Source organism: Astatotilapia calliptera, chromosome 3 (genome assembly GCF_964374335.1).
Source record: "Astatotilapia calliptera chromosome 3, fAstCal68.1, whole genome shotgun sequence".
In the NCBI taxonomy this organism is placed as follows: domain Eukaryota; kingdom Metazoa; phylum Chordata; class Actinopteri; order Cichliformes; family Cichlidae; genus Astatotilapia; species Astatotilapia calliptera.
Window position 1 is genome coordinate 20,602,149 of NC_137424.1, and position 17,913 is coordinate 20,620,061.

General features: G+C 42.3%; 2 protein-coding genes across 2 annotated transcripts in view; both read right to left on the reverse strand.

The window, feature by feature from the left end:
* The window catches only part of LOC113015973 (NACHT, LRR and PYD domains-containing protein 12-like), a 748,422-nt gene that overhangs the window by 673,185 nt on the left and 57,324 nt on the right, over positions 1-17,913 (reverse strand). Inside the window, exons 7-8 of the mRNA XM_080295075.1 lie at positions 3,429-3,605; positions 39-236 (exon numbers count right to left, since the gene is read on the reverse strand). Coding sequence (XP_080151201.1) covers positions 39-236; positions 3,429-3,605 — 375 coding nt within the window. The remainder of the gene's footprint in view (positions 1-38; positions 237-3,428; positions 3,606-17,913) is intronic.
* Positions 10,500-13,690, reverse strand: LOC145426201 (protein NLRC3-like; the record flags this gene model as incomplete). The annotated part of the gene is made up of 1 exon (XM_080299764.1): positions 10,500-13,690. A coding segment is annotated over one exon (1,851 nt), but the record flags the coding sequence as incomplete, so codon positions are not given.

Genomic DNA, 17,913 nt, shown 5'->3' on the forward strand with positions numbered 1-17,913 from the left:
CATATTCATCTCAGCACAACTAAAACATGCTGACTGACCTCAGAGTTTCAAGTCCACATCCTGGACTCTCCAGGAAACCACACAGATGCTTCACTCCTGAATCCTGCAGGTTGTTCTTGGTCGAAGACCAGGAGTACTCATTACTCAGGTCCAGCTGTCTCAGATGGGAGGGGTTGGACTTCAGTGCTGCTGCCAGATAATCACAGCTGATCTCTGACAAACCACAGTCCCTCAATCTGTATAAAGAATGAAAGATGTAAGTTTATTAGACAAAGTGTGAGCTTGAAATCATTCAGTGTTTCATCATCTGTTCAGAGCTGAAGAAGGTTCAGAATGTAGAAGTTTAGAAAATGGAAACTCCAAACAGCTGACAGAGTTCATACGCCTTTGTCAGGGTCAAATTCAAGCAAGACCATGTGAAAATTAAAACACATCATCCTAGGTGAACTTAAACACCTTTGTTCCCCTTTTGTTAAGACATAGAAAAGTACACCACACAAAAATACTGCAAAAGGAAACGGTCGCCTTATATACATAGTGTATAAACTCAAAATGCACATTTCACTTCAAATTAAGATTAAGGCTTTGAACAGATCACATAGTTCAGTTCAACATATAAGACTTTAAGAATGCACAAGCATCTACTTAAAATCTATTTAATTTATCATCCATGATATTATTTTGTACAATTCCAATGTATTTTGTTCATCTCCCTTAAATAAACAGGCAGTCTTAAAGTATGAAATATTCATATACAAACACATATAAATGTGTGTACTGTCTCAGTGGCTGATAGTACCCCACAGGCCTCAGTGTGAGCTTGAAGACATTTATAATGTTTAAGTAGTTTAATGTGCAGGTGCTGACGATAAACACATTTTGAATGAAAGCCGGGGAACTTTGGTAGCACAGAAACAAGTGGCTATTCTTTGTGACTATATGGATCACTCACAATACCATTATTTCACACAAAGGCACCAAATTAATACTCAAAAAAGCTGCAGCAATACACACAAATATAAACAGTACTTGGTGACAACTTTGCTTTTAGCCTTTAACCCTTCTTGACTACTTTTGATGTGGCCTCTATATTTTACCTTTAAAAACAGTTTATCTTGCCGATCTGTTATTTTCTCATTTTGACCAACTGTATCAGCACAATTTATCTAAATTCAGACAAAATTTAAAATACAAGTAGAAAGTGATATTTTGACTGTAAAAACCACACACATGTTTAACGAATCATCTTCATAACTTGAAATGCAAATAGAGATTGTACATTTTTAAAAATACGCACACGTTTTGCAAACAACAAAGTTATATGGTACTATTTACCAAAAAATGCAGCCAAGGCTCAGACGTTTTTCATATAATCATTTCAAACTATTTACAGAACAATCAGGTGTCAAACAATAGTTTGTGTCACTCTAACACATATGAGAACAGCACAGGGATAAACCTGCAGGTCTGACAGCAGGTGTGTCACTCAGCGTTTACACTGCAATCTGCCTTTGTTGGCTTTAAGGCAGCAACTGTGACGATCACTAGTAGAACTGACACACAAAACAAAACAACAGCTACACACTAAATACACAAGACAACAAACTAACTTGAGACCAAACACGGTAAACGTCACAAATCTCTCACGTATCAAAACTCTCTCTCTCTTTCGCTCACTCGCTCTCTCTTGCCGGTCACTCCTAAAACTTCCCCCTTTTGCTAAACAACCAAATGTCATGTTTCCATATCATTTTTGATTGGTCGACATGGTACATTTTCCCACCTATAGGGCTTTGGAGCGTGATGTCACGGGAGATGGGCCATGCCCCCTTCCGCCATGACAGTAGGCCAGCCAAAGGATACCATTTCAGCTATGGATCGTACGTGTTGTGTTGTCGGTTGCAACGTTAGATCACACGATCGTGAAGGCAAGAAGCTGGATAACGGGCTCTCTTTTCATCGTTTTCCGTCCTGGAGGCAACGTGAGGGATCCCATGTATCCGATATTACTAAACAAAGACGTCAGGCTTGGATTGCAGCGGTGAGACGAGGGGATATCGAGTTCTCTGCAATCCCCAGCTTTTTGTTGGTTTGCTCACGGCATTTTCTTTCCGGTGAGTTCTAAATTAATTCATATCACTCTTGAAAGGCTTTTAGTGTTATTTTCAACGTGCTGGGGTCATAGATAATGAGATAAAACATGCTAATGTGTGATGCTGCAGAACCACATCATGTCGACTGAGTAGCTTATGATTTGGCATTATTGCAGGCAAACCAGCATATGAAATGGATGTAACAAATCCAGACTGGGCACCAACACTGCACATGGGGCATGACGACATACCTGTATCAGACTCGGACCGGCACTCAAGGCGTACGCAACGGAAGCGAAAAAGAGCACCCATCGGAGGTAAACAACCCCCCCCCCCCTAAAAACATACTAAATTGCTATCACTGTACACTAATCCGCACATAACTTCCAGATGAATCACACACCTGTCATTGGAATATTGGTGTACATTTACCTTATGTCTAATTTTATCTTACAGGCTTTCGTTATGCAGCTGCAGAGTCTGAAGGTGTGCCCCGTGCAGAAGTGATTGATGAAGATCTGACAGAAGACCAACAGCAAAATCACAATGTCATGGAGGCAGTGGACAGCAGTTGTGTTGGACAAGTGGAGGTTGAGGTACCAGCTGCAAATGTGGATATACTGAAGAAATGTAAACCTTTTAAAATGATGACAGATTACAAACTCTCAGCTGTGTCTGTAATCAAACCTCTGTAACTTTGCTTCACTTCAGCAGCATCAGCTCATGTTCACATGTTGATTCATGGTTTGCTTCAGTTTTTGATGGACTGCAGAATATTTTGAAGGTTATCTGCTATAAAAAGCCAGAACAGGAAAATCTGCTTCATGTGTTTCTGTTTGATCCTCAGTGACTTTGACACAAAGGCCTCTGCTGTGATGATCACACCTCTGATCAAGTCTCACAGTGTCAGCTTTGTTTTTATACATATGGATATGTGCTGATAAATGATCAGAGTTATAATATTTCCCACTGTCTGCTGTGTGCCGTGACCTTTGACCTGCTAAAGACAGTCAGCTGTGGATTATTCATTGTTGTGTCTGATACTTAGAACTGTGAGGAAGAACACTACACAGTTAATCAGGGTCCCCTCTCTCTGAATCAGGGAAGGTGGGCAGGCCGCGTGTTGGCCGCGGGCCATACGTTGAGTCTCACTGTTTGAAATGTGAACATTGTTCTGCTGCAGTCAATGGACTAAACCAGAGAAGAAGAAAACAGACTTTACCATGAAGATCCTCAGTGTGGATCAGTATAATATCAGCCTGATGTCTGCAGTTTAGTGTCAGCACAACTTTCACATCATATTCATCTCAGCACAACTAAAACATGCTGACTGACCCCAGAGTTTCAAGTCCACATCCTGGACTCTCCAGGAAACCACACAGATGCTTCACTCCTGAATCCTGCAGGTTGTTGTTGGAGCTCAGGTCCAGCTCTCTCAGATGGGAGGGGTTGGACTTCAGTGCTGCTGCCAGATAATCACAGCTGATCTCTGACAAACCACAGAGACTCAATCTGTATAAAGAATGAAAGATGTAAGTTTATTAGACAAAGTGTGAGCTTGAAATCATTCAGTGTTTCATCATCTGTTCAGAGCTGAAGAAGGTTCAGAATGTAGAAGTTTAGAAAATGGAAACTCCAAACAGCTGACAGAGTTCATACGCCTTTGTCAGGGTCAAATTCAAGCAAGACCATGTGAAAATTAAAACACATCATCCTAGGTGAACTTAAACACCTTTGTTCCCCTTTTGTTAAGACATAGAAAAGTACACCACACAAAAATACTGCAAAAGGAAACGGTCGCCTTATATACATAGTGTATAAACTCAAAATGCACATTTCACTTCAAATTAAGATTAAGGCTTTGAACAGATCACATAGTTCAGTTCAACATATAAGACTTTAAGAATGCACAAGCATCTACTTAAAATCTATTTAATTTATCATCCATGATATTATTTTGTACAATTCCAATGTATTTTGTTCATCTCCCTTAAATAAACAGGCAGCCTTAAAGTATGAAATATTCATATACAAACACATATAAATGTGTGTACTGTCTCAGTGGCTGATAGTACCCCACAGGCCTCAGTGTGAGCTTGAAGACATTTATAATGTTTAAGTAGTTTAATGTGCAGGTGCTGACGATAAACACATTTTGAATGAAAGCCGGGGAACTTTGGTAGCACAGAAACAAGTGGCTATTCTTTGTGACTATATGGATCACTCACAATACCATTATTTCACACAAAGGCACCAAATTAATACTCAAAAAAGCTGCAGCAATACACACAAATATAAACAGTACTTGGTGACAACTTTGCTTTTAGCCTTTAACCCTTCTTGACTACTTTTGATGTGGCCTCTATATTTTACCTTTAAAAACAGTTTATCTTGCCAATCTGTTATTTTCTCATTTTGACCAACTGTATCAGCACAATTTATCTAAATTCAGACAAAATTTAAAATACAAGTAGAAAGTGATATTTTGACTGTAAAAACCACACACATGTTTAACGAATCATCTTCATAACTTGAAATGCAAATAGAGATTGTACATTTTTAAAAATACGCACACGTTTTGCAAACAACAAAGTTATATGGTACTATTTACCAAAAAATGCAGCCAAGGCTCAGACGTTTTTCATATAATCATTTCAAACTATTTACAGAACAATCAGGTGTCAAACAATAGTTTGTGTCACTCTAACACATATGAGAACAGCACAGGGATAAACCTGCAGGTCTGACAGCAGGTGTGTCACTCAGCGTTTACACTGCAATCTGCCTTTGTTGGCTTTAAGGCAGCAACTGTGACGATCACTAGTAGAACTGACACACAAAACAAAACAACAGCTACACACTAAATACACAAGACAACAAACTAACTTGAGACCAAACACGGTAAACATCACAAATCTCTCACGTATCAAAACTCTCTCTCTCTTTCGCTCACTCGCTCTCTCTTGCCGGTCACTCCTAAAACTTCCCCCTTTTGCTAAACAACCAAATGTCATGTTTCCATATCATTTTTGATTGGTCGACATGGTACATTTTCCCACCTATAGGGCTTTGGAGCGTGATGTCACGGGAGATGGGCCACGCCCCCTTCCGCCATGACAGTAGGCCAGCCAAAGGATACCATTTCAGCTATGGATCGTACGTGTTGTGTTGTCGGTTGCAACGTTAGATCACACGATCGTGAAGGCAAGAAGCTGGATAACGGGCTCTCTTTTCATCGTTTTCCGTCCTGGAGGCAACGTGAGGGATCCCATGTATCCGATATTACTAAACAAAGACGTCAGGCTTGGATTGCAGCGGTGAGACGAGCGGATATCGAGTTCTCTGCAATCCCCAGCTTTTTGTTGGTTTGCTCACGGCATTTTCTTTCCGGTGAGTTCTAAATTAATTCATATCACTCTTGAAAGGCTTTTAGTGTTATTTTCAACGTGCTGAGGTCATAGATAATGAGATAAAACATGCTAATGTGTGATGCTGCAGAACCACATCATGTCGACTGAGTAGCTTATGATTTGGCATTATTGCAGGCAAACCAGCATATGAAATGGATGTAACAAATCCAGACTGGGAACCAACACTGCACATGGGGCATGACGACATACCTGTATCAGACTCGGACCGGCACTCAAGGCGTACGCAACGGAAGCGAAAAAGAGCACCCATCGGAGGTAAACAACCCCCCCCCCCCTCTAAAAACATACTAAATTGCTATCACTGTACACTAATCCGCACATAACTTCCAGATGAATCACACACCTGTCATTGGAATATTGGTGTACATTTACCTTATGTCTAATTTTATCTTACAGGCTTTCGTTATGCAGCTGCAGAGTCTGAAGGTGTGCCCCGTGCAGAAGTGATTGATGAAGATCTGACAGAAGACCAACAGCAAAATCACAATGTCATGGAGGCAGTGGACAGCAGTTGTGTTGGACAAGTGGAGGTTGAGGTACCAGCTGCAAATGTGGATATACTGAAGAAATGTAAACCTTTTAAAATGATGACAGATTACAAACTCTCAGCTGTGTCTGTAATCAAACCTCTGTAACTTTGCTTCACTTCAGCAGCATCAGCTCATGTTCACATGTTGATTCATGGTTTGCTTCAGTTTTTGATGGACTGCAGAATATTTTGAAGGTTATCTGCTATAAAAAGCCAGAACAGGAAAATCTGCTTCATGTGTTTCTGTTTGATCCTCAGTGACTTTGACACAAAGGCCTCTGCTGTGATGATCACACCTCTGATCAAGTCTCACAGTGTCAGCTTTGTTTTTATACATATGGATATGTGCTGATAAATGATCAGAGTTATAATATTTCCCACTGTCTGCTGTGTGCCGTGACCTTTGACCTGCTAAAGACAGTCAGCTGTGGATTATTCATTGTTGTGTCTGATACTTAGAACTGTGAGGAAGAACACTACACAGTTAATCAGGGTCCCCTCTCTCTGAATCAGGGAAGGTGGGCAGGCCGCGTGTGGGCCGCGGGCCATACGTTGAGTCTCACTGTTTGAAATGTGAACATTGTTCTGCTGCAGTCAATGGACTAAACCAGAGAAGAAGAAAACAGACTTTACCATGAAGATCCTCAGTGTGGATCAGTATAATATCAGCCTGATGTCTGCAGTTTAGTGTCAGCACAACTTTCACATCATATTCATCTCAGCACAACTAAAACATGCTGACTGACCTCAGAGTTTCAAGTCCACATCCTGGACTCTCCAGGAAACCACACAGATGCTTCACTCCTGAATCCTGCAGCTTGTAGTTGTCACTCAGGTCCAGCTCTCTCAGATGGGAGGGGTTGGACTTCAGTGCTGCTGCCAGATAATCACAGCTGATCTCTGACAAACCACAGCCCCACAATCTGTATAAAGAATGAAAGATGTAAGTTTATTAGACAAAGTGTGAGCTTGAAATCATTCAGTGTTTCATCATCTGTTCAGAGCTGAAGAAGGTTCAGAATGTAGAAGTTTAGAAAATGGAAACTCCAAACAGCTGAAGCCAACAGGAAGCAGCTTCAAACAAACACAACAAGAGAAAAAACTCTGAATGTTTCACATTAAAGTCGTACATTTCTCATAAAAACGGGACAAAGACTTGAAAAAGTCGTGTTTTTCCTTCCAGGAACCACAAGGCTTCACTTTTAAAGGTGAAGTGTGAAAGAAATGGACATATTTGAAGTCCAACACCTTTTTCCAGTCACATTATTAAAGCAGACAAACTACAAGCTCATTTTCATTCCAACAAGTCATCTTCTGACCTGGACTAACAACACTGGTCTCTATGTGCAGCTGGCTGTGAGACCAGTGCTCAGGGAGCGTCTACAAAGTGCAACACTGAAAGAACATCACACACTAGCTGTGTCCCAAAACGTCGGCTGCATCCTTCGGAGGACCCGGTATTCGCGGTCTACGTGGGCCGGGTCCTTCAAAGACTGAAAAGGCTGGAAGTGCGAGGCTGTGAAATGGGACGGTCTAGCCTTCAGATTTGCGTCACCGCTGTCTTTGTGGAGTTTAATAAACTCGGCCGTCTGCTCCTTGCTATCTAAAATATAACAGGACACTGGCGTAAATTCTCGACCGTCTCACACTTCTGTTTAATCAGTTTCCTGTTTAACGTTTATTCAGCTGTGTGAAAATCCCGGAGGAACTTTGATCTCAGCCAAACCGATTTACTCCGGAACAAATAAAACACAGAAAAAAGGCAAACAATTACATTTTTAAGTTATCCGAGTGACTTATATAACGTGTTTCACCTGAGTAGCGAAAGAGCGGGGTCTGAAAACGATGAAGCCGGGCGTCCGCTGCTCTCGCCGGCTGGAGTGACCATTGAACCCCCCGGCTTGCTAGCGAGCGGGTGGGGAACAGACGTCTCCGAAAACGTCGAAGCACTTTTGCAAATATGCGATGTCTTGATAAACCAAGCAGATATTTGAAGTTTACACAGCTACTTTCTCGCCTGAAAATATGTTAAAAGTTTATTTTGTGACCCAGAAAGATTAATAAGAGTAATTTGAAAACTTAGTAGCTGCCGACATTGTTGGCAGCTGAAATTTGGCTGGGCCGCGCTATGAATTCTGGGATATGGTGGGCCACGAAGGACACACCCGACGAATCCTTCAAATTCGGGGAAATGAAGGACGCATTTGTCGGGCACATTTGAAGGAGTCGACAAATACGGACAGCCTTCATCGCCTGGCTGTGACGTAATCGGCCTTCAAATGCAGCCTCTGGAGGATGCAGCCGACGTTTTGGGACACAGCTACTAATTTGCTTCCATCATCCAACCTGAAGAGGAAACAGAGACGCCTCCCCTTCAAAGTAAAAGCTGCTCCTTTTGCACACAGTATCAAAGAAAGTCTACAGTATAACATAGAAAAGACAGAACAAAGTTTTGGTTGTTTTTAAATTGTGCAGAAATGAAACTACACTAAGCTCAATTATGTGACAGACATTTCATCCCATGTCAGTTTGGCCTCATCCTGGGCCAGATTATCCAGCACACACTCTGACCACAGGCCCAGGGGCCACGCACAGCTGGGCTCCATCCAAGAGACAGCAAACAAACCAACACAATTATAAAAAGCACCATGTGATTGTTGGGTCTAAACTCAGACCCCGCTGTATCCAGGACTTATTCCCATGAAAGAAAAACAAGGCAACAATGTTCGATCGATTTCTTGCGCAATCGCAGATTCCATCTGTGACCAGCACGACAATGACCCCAATGGTGGCCTCCTCTCGCTGCCTTTTATTGACAAACTTCAAACAATAGTTTACAAAACACCTCCCCCTGCAACCCCGTTTGGTTACATAGACAAGGACTGTATGTAAATGTATACACTGAGTGTGTGTGTGTGTGTGTTATGTGAGAGTGTGTGTGTGTGTGTGTGTGTGTGTGTCAGACCTCCTGCTGACCAAAGGGTCGTAAACCCAGGAAGTTTACATCAAAAGAAACAGATCTTCCAGATAGGATGTATCTACAATAAAACCTCCCCCAGCACAGAGAGGTTGGAGAGGTGGCCAGGATCAAAGGAATGGCTTTGATCCTACTGCTTGAACTAAGACTGTACAAATTTAAGAAACACAATGGCAACATTCAACAATTAGACTTAACAGTGATCTTCTTACATCTTCAAGACAAACATAGTAAAAACATGAGCATATTTGTTTCCTGATAAAATGATGTGACAGGTAGAACAGAGTAAAGTGGTGGTGTTACAGCCTTTCTCCCCTCTGCTGCCGAGGCTGTTAGTCTCTCCCAAACTCAGCTACAGGACTTCCAAATGAATGAAAGCAGCAGAAGTGGCTTTACAAATGAAAGAGGAAGAGGAGAAGAAGAGGAGAGGGAGGCCACCCTGACCATCACTCCAGCTGAAAACATCACACTTCCATTAAAGTTGGTGAGAAAATGTTGAGCAGGATGAGCTGCTGGCTAATCTGGAGGCTGTAGCAGCAGCTCACAGTCACAGTGGGTTTCCACTCATGAAAAAGCTCTGGCTGCTTCATTTCTCATCTCATATCAGAGACTTTAATGCTTCACTGAAGCTGTACTGTGATGCTTCCATATCCCAGTGAGGCCTCCATAATGATTTCAGCTGTTCTGTACACACACTGTGTGCCCTGTATGGCTCAAAGTCTCTGCAGCCTGTTTTTATCTGCTATCATCAGATCTTCATCATCCTCATTCACATCCCTCACACACTCTACAGCCTCATCAGCACCGACTTCATCTTCACTGACTGATGGAGCACAACATGAACCTGTGGAGGCTGAAACACTGTCCTGTCAAACATCTCCCCGTCACCACTCCACTTCTGTCAGCCTTTAAATGAACCCTGCTCAAGTCTGTCACTTCTGTTTGGAGCCAAAAGGAAAAACTGTTGTTCAGTCGTTTGGAAAGACAACATTTCTGAAAGCACTCAAACTTCTTCACATTTGTCTTCAGACACATCCTGAACATTTAGGAACTAAAGAAAGTTTCAAACATCAATCAAAGACCTGAAATATAGAAAAACTACAACAGCCGCAGTCAGTGAACTCACCTCAGAGTCTCCAGTCGACAGTTTGGACTCTCCAGTCCAGCACACAGAAGCTTCACACCTGAATCCTGGAGGTCATCATTTCCACTCATGTCCAGCTCTGTCAGATGGGAGGGGTTGGACTTCAGAGCTGAGGCCACAACTTCACAGTGAGTCTCTGAGAGTAGACACTCAGTCAGTCTGTGATGATAGAAAATATAAAATGTGTTATTATAAAAGCAGAAAATCTGCATTATAAACACAGACTGAATGTATATGAAGACAAAACAGAGTGAGGTCATAATCTGATGAATCTGCTCTTCACATCTGTGCTTCAGCTCCTCTTACTGTGTTTGACATGACACAACGATTGAGTCTCTCTCAGACCTGCAGACTTTTAATGAGAATCTTTGTTTGGCTTTAATCTGCAGATGAAGGAGGAAGATGGTGTCACATTTAGGCTTCCATAATGTCCACAGTCTGTCACTGAGATCTGATCCAGAGTCAGAGTGAAGACACACATTTGGACTGTTTCCTGTTTTGACTCCAGAACATTTTGAATGAGTTCAGCTCAGTGAAGAGTTCCAGCTGGAAAGATGATCTCTGTTTGCTACCTGCTGTCAGGTACGACTGTTCACGTCCACACGCAGGAAAAACCTGCTGACTGTTACCAAACGGAGCAGAAATCTCATCACTGGACAATAATGATGAATGAACTCAGAGCTGCTGATATCAGATCTGATTTCAGGGGAACTAAACACAGAAATGATTGGCTCATTTTAGCTTTCTGAGCCATTATCTGCTGCTGTGTCGCTAGTTGGCAGAAAATGATTTGTATTCCTGTTCAGGGCTTCAGTGTTTATGAGTCCAGATCCAGGTGACAGCAAGTCAAAATGATGTTACCTGTCTGTGTCCAGCAGCAGCCTGTATTCACTTTGAATATTGTTATAAGCTGACATGGATCAGTTTGTCTTTGATTGGTTTGTAAATGTCACTGTTTCCATTGGACCTGAGTGACGTACAAAGACAGAGAGGGAGAGAAAGGAGAGAGAGGATGGAGACAGCACAGAGAGAGCAAACACAAACAGGTGAGAGTGGACAGGTGACCAAGGTCAGCAACCAATCAGAGAGCTTCTGTTTGACCCACAGTCACTGATGATGACTGCACATAACCAAGCAGTGTGTTACTCTGATATCAAATATGGATCCTGCTCTTATAATAATGATCATCAGATGATATTATTGTGTTATTTTGTAGCTGAATACGATGTTTGTGTGATTATCAGTGAAAGAAGCAGTGAGGAGGATGGAGAGAGAGAGAGGACACAGGGTGAAGTTAGAAACACTAAAAGGATTTTTCATGGATTTCATGGATGATTTGAGTGATTTCCAGCAGGACACTTAAACATGTCAGTGGACGTCCTAAAGAACATATTCACTGATATGAAACGTGTCATTGAACAGGATTAATATCAGTGGAAACACGGTGGAAACAGCTGTGACTGCATGGATGTGACACACTTCAAATCTGTTCTCCACTCTTGGATTTGGGATCCATGGAGCTGCTGCTGAGTCTGTACAATAAAGGAATGGTGTGGAAGGTTGCAGCGTACGGACACAAACACTTTGTGGTTACAATCTGATTTTATTTTCAAAATTAAACTACTAACCTACACTGATCAATGATGTTAATGATCACATCTGGACTCACCCAGCCTTTCTGCAGTTCCTCACAGCTGGAATCAGTCTCTGTCGTCCCGGCACTGATGCTTTGTACTTCTGCAGGTCCAACTCATCCAGAACCTCCTCTGACATCTGCAGCATGAAGGCCAGAGCTGAGCACTGGATCTCAGAGAGTTTCTTCTCTGATCTGTTCTCTGACTTCAGGAACTCTTGGATCTCCTGAAATAATGAGAGGTCGTTCATCTCCATCAGACAGTGGAAGATGTTGATGCTTCTGTCAGGAGAGATTTCATCACTGTTCATCTTCTTCAGGTTGTTGATGACTCTCTGGATGGTTCCTGGACTGATCTCTGTCTGACCCAGCAGACCTACTAAGAGTCTCTGGTTGGACTCCAGACAGAGGCCATGAAGGAAGCGAACAAACAGGTCCAGGTGGCCATTTTTACTCTGGAGGGATTTCTCCATGGCTCTGTTCAGGAAATCATCCAGAGAGGACTCGTTGTATTTTTGTCCCAAGAAGTTCTTCAGCACCTCTGTCTTCCTGTTGGTGTGACAGTGGAACATGTAGACAGCAGCCAGAAACTCCTGAATGCTCAGATGAACAAAGCAGTAGACTGGTTTCTGGAAGATCTCACACTCTCTTTTGAAGATCTCTGTACAAACTCCTGAGTACACCGAGGCCTCTGTCACATCCAGACCACACTGCTCCAGGTCTTCTTGGTAGAACATGATGTTTCCTTTCTCCAGATGTTCAAACGCCAGCCTCCCCAGCTTCAGAAGAACTTCCCTGTCAGCCTCCGTCAGCTCCTGTGAACTCGTCTCACGTCCCTCATGGTACTTGTTCTTCTTCCTCTTTGTCTGAACCAGCAGGAAGTGTGAGTACATGTCAGTCAGGGTCTTGGGCAGCTCTCCTCTCTGCTCTGTAGTCAACATGTGCTCCAGAACTGTAGCAGTGATCCAGCAGAAGACTGGGATACTACACATGATGTGGAGGCTCCTGGATGTCTTCATGTGGGAGATGATTCTGCTGGACAGCTCTTCATCACTGAATCTCCTCCTGAAGTACTCCTCCTTCTGGGCGTCAGTGAAGCCTCGTACTTCTGTTAGCCTGTCAACACATGTAGGAGGGATCTGATTGGCTGCTGCGGGTCGGGAAGTTATCCAGACGAGAGCTGAGGGAAGCAGATTCCCCTGGATGAGGTTTGTCAGCAGCTGGCTGACTGATGACTTCTGTGTGACATCAGACAGCAGCTTCCTGTTGGTGAAATCCAATGAAAGTCTGCTTTCATCCAGGCCGTCAAAGATGAACAAAAGCTGAGAGACAGCCAGCTTCTCTGCTGTGACCTTCTGTAATGTTGGATGGAAAACATGGAGCAGCTCCAGAAGACTGTACTGCTCATCTCTGATCAGGTTCAGCTCCCTGAATGAAAGCAGAACCACCACACTGACATGTTGGTTCTCCAAGCCCTCTGCCCAGTCCAGAGTGAACTTCTGCACTGAGAAGGTTTTTCCAACACCAGCCACGCCGTTGGTCAGAACCACTCTGATGGGTCTCTGTTGGTCAGGTAAGGCTTTAAAGATGTCCTGGCACCTGATTGGAGCGTCATGGAGGGCGTCCATCTTGGAAGCTGTCTCCAGCTGCCTCACCTCATGTTGGGTATGAACCTCTTCACTCTGTCCCTCTGTGATGTAGAGCTCAGTGTAGATCCTGTTGAGGAGGGTTCTACTTCCTGTTTCATCACTTCCTTCAGTCACACGTTCACATCTCCTCCTCAGACTGATCTTATGTTCATCTAAAACCTCCTGCAGACCAACATCTGCTGAAAGAAAGAAAAACAACGAGACTAAAGAGAAAGAAAACTCTTCAATGTCTGAACAACACAAGAAGTCCAGTTTTCAGAAATGAGTCCATCAGCAGACAGATGTTCAGTCTTACTTTGTACACAGCTGCTCTGACTGGCTGTCTGCAGTCCAGCTCTGCTTCTGGATCTTTCTCCACACTGTGCAGAAGCTCTGATGGTGACACAGAAAAGTCACAGTGGAGATACTTCTGTCCACCTTTGATTAGACTCATTATAAAAAGGAAAACAAAGTTTGAACACAGTCATGTTTCCAGTTCACTGACTTACATTTATTCCATGGACACTCACTCTAACCTGAACCACAGCTACAACCCAACATTGTTGAGGCCTCATCTCCTCCTTTCCTGACTGTAGAGGTTAAATATGCAACAACCAACAAATAAAAGAATTTGGTTCATTTCAAAGAAATTCACACGGTGACCAAGTAAAGTAACCGTAGTAAAGGAGACAACATCCCGTTGATGGTGGGATTATTTGAAAGATTTGCTTTAGTCACGTCACCAAATGCAGTTGAACCACCCGTGGATCCATGTTTGACCATTCTACCACTCTGAGCTCTGCTTTTGAATCATTTTATTATTATCATCATTCATTTATTCATTCTTTGGAGGGGGGCTATTTCCTAATGCCGCCCTAATAAGCTGATGTTCAAGGGGAAATATAACAGAAACTCTTTCAGTGTTATTCATTAATAAATTAACAGATAAACTGTGAAGAAGAAAAAACTGAGATTTAAAGGAGAGAGTGAGAAACTTGATCATCCATCCTCATAATACATGTTTATCAGTATCTGCTGTGACCATACTGCAGTAATAACTACAAGTCTACATTTCTGTGACTGTTGATCAATCACAGCAGGAATCTGAGCTCATCTCTGCACACAGAGCAGCTTCAGCTCTGGGATAAACTGCTCGCTTCACGTCCTTCTCAGCTCACAGACACTCATCCTGATATTTTCCTTTAACATTTGATGGTATAATTCATCTGAGTTTACACTTTATCTGCATAAATACAGAAAAACAGACCCAAACACCAGAAACCATCAGTTTCACCATGTAGAATATATTGTTGTTTCCTTGCTTTTAATTCAGAGAAAAACTCTGATTTGGATTTTCTCTGTTCTCTTTGCCACAGCCCATCCCAGCAGCAGCTGAAGCAGCTGACTGTCACAACACTGAATAACACTTTAGGAGGAATTTCAGAGGTCAGTAAAGCTCCAGTTTCAACATCAGTTAATTAATCATAGTTAATCATAAATGTGAACCTGGCTGGCACACATGTTAATGTTAGCCATTTAAATATTAGCAGTTAGCTGAGGCCACAAGAAGAAGAGGCCCTAGAAGAACAATGGATGATAAGATTCGATTTCCAAGACTAGGCAGAGACGTGTTTTCCTTCACTGTCTCTTACAGAGGAGGGAGCAGATACCAGACGAGGTCACGGAGGTACGGGGAGGATTCGCAGCAGACAGCAAGACTGCCACGTCCATGCGAGAGAGCGATGGCTACGATAATCTCTGTTTTTAAGATAAGATAAGAGATAAGATAAGATAGAACTTTATTAATCCCTCGGGTGGGTTCCTCTGGGAAATTCGACTTCCAAAAAGCACAGCAACGACCGAAGTTACAGTTACAGAATTGTTATATATATATATATATACACACACACACACACACACATATATATAAATACAGAGACAGATATAAATAAAATATACAAAGGGGATAAATAGAATAAATAGGAATAAAAAATAAAATAAAAATACAATGTCTCCCTATATAATGTTGTACAGCCCATGTGAGGGTTATCCTCTCTGCGAACCAGATGCTTGATTTCACACAGAGGTCCACCAACTGAATTTGATCAGTTATGGAACGATTTACCTCGACAGGCTCCTTCACTCGCTGCTTTTAAACCTCCTTTAAAACACACTTTTACTCCCTGACCTTTGACCCAGTGTGACATGTTGACTCACTACCTCAGACAGCTTAAAATAGTCTTTTTGTTTTTTGGTGCTGCCTAAAAGAACCGTGAAATATCTGTCCTATATACAGTTATGTTCATATATTTTTGTGCTACATCAGGAAACTCAAAAACATAGTTTTTAATATTTTAATCCTTATTTTTAAAACTTTTTTTGTCATTTTTCTGAATAACACTTTAGGAGGAACGTCTTGATGCATTCTCAATCATCCAGGAAAGTAAATCTCCAAAAGTTGATTCTCTTCATCTGGACGTAGCGTAAATGTGTCCCAGCTGGACTTTTGTCAAAGCTGGAAAGGCTCCTAAAGAAAGTTCCAGTCGATCCAGGAGAGAAGGACAACCGCTGCCTAAGAGAAAACCTGTAGCTATCCCATATGTGTCAGGAGTGTCGGAGCAGCTGAGTCGCATTTTTTCTAAACACTGGGTCTCTGTAGCTTTTAAACCCCAAAACACGCTGCGCCAAAAACTGGTCCACCCCAAGGATCGGGTCCCCCGACACAAACAGAGTAACATAGTGTACGTTGTTAAGTGCAGGACGATTGGCAGGATTTATACATCGAGGAAACCAAACAACCTCTGGCTACAACACAGAAGAGCTTCCTCGTCAGGCCAGGACTCTGCAGTCTATTTACACCTACAGGCCAGTGGACACTCTTTCAATGATGAGGATGTAACATCCCGGACAGGGAGGAACGCTGGTTTGAAGGCGGAGTCAAGGAGGCCATTTACGTGAAAAGGGAAAGACCATCTCTGAATCGAGGAGGGGGCCTAAGGGTACATCTGTCACCATCTTACATACTGTGATTGCAGCCGTTCCCCAACTCTCTGTGAATGGTACTCATGACCATTGATCAGTGGTTGTTGATCAATGGTCATGAGAATTGCATAATTAAGATTAAGGAACTGACCTCCCAGCCCATTGTTCCTTCAGTGGGCAGGTTTCAGTCATCATGCAAATGTCCTGTTTATAAGATTGAATCCTGCAGTCATCTGAGACTGAAGGAGTCACCTGGATGAGAGACGAAATGTTTCTCCCACAAAACGCTACGTCCAGATGAACAGAATCAACTTTTGGAGAAAGAAGTTGAATCAGTATTTCAGCTTTAAGAGGGTATTTTAACACAAACATCAGTCCTTCTACTTAAGTATGTTTGACACTTTGTTTACACCTAAATTAACTTTACTGTTAACCAGTTTTCATGTTTCTGTAATCCACCAGTGTGCTCATGCTTTTTTAAGTGAAAACATATTTTTAATGATCAAATATAATTATGTTTGTTATTTGTGGATTTTAAATGTCCTTGACAGAGACAGATGATGATCATTATCCTGCACTGTGGTCTCAGGTTTGGTCGAGCTAGCACAAAGAATGGCTATGTTGAACTTCCTCCTGGGATCTACACTAAGAAGTGAGTCCAACATTAGCAGGGTCTCTTTCCTTTATCTGGATTCACTTTAGCATTCACAGTCACGTGAAGCTTGTTATTAACTCGATAAGTCAACCCAGGGTTTCAGCTGAGCGCTCACATGAAACACATGGTGTTGGCAGCATCTGATCAATCATATTCATGGAGACGTGTATCAGCAACAGAGCAGCTGAGTTTGCAGAAGGAAGTCAAACTAAACCACAGGAACAATATGAGGAGATTACACACATAATAAAATACTAGCAGTAACACAGCTGCTGCAGACAAATCAGTCGTGTGATCGTGTGTGAGAGGAGAAGGACTGTAAAGGAGTTTGGTGTTAAAAGCTCTGTATGAATGTGGGAGACTTTGAAGGGCTTTAAAAAGGCCAATATAAAATAAAAGGCAGCAAAATTGCTGAGTGTGAAAGTCACCAGACTTATCAGACCTCTGTGATTAAGACCTGTAAGAACACCTGTTTGTACTTGTTGGCATTATATCAAACACACACGTATATTAAGCCTTTGTTTGAACTCTGGTTGAATTTGTTACTTTCAGACTGTGAAACATCACAGAGGCTGCAGCTGCAGATCTTTTATTCACCTGGAAATTTACTTTAAATGTTAGATGGAAAATGTATTGCTCAGTTTCACCAAAGTAAGAACAAGAATCCATAAACCTTCATAAAGACAAACATCTCCCAGAACATTGAGCTGCTGAAGTGTCACTGAAGGGAAAAACTATTTGTCCTCCTCCATCCAGCAACACCTGAAACACCTGAGTGGAAGCTCCTCCCTACACTGTGTTTGAAGCAAAGCACAAAGGAGACACCTGCTGGAGCAGCTGG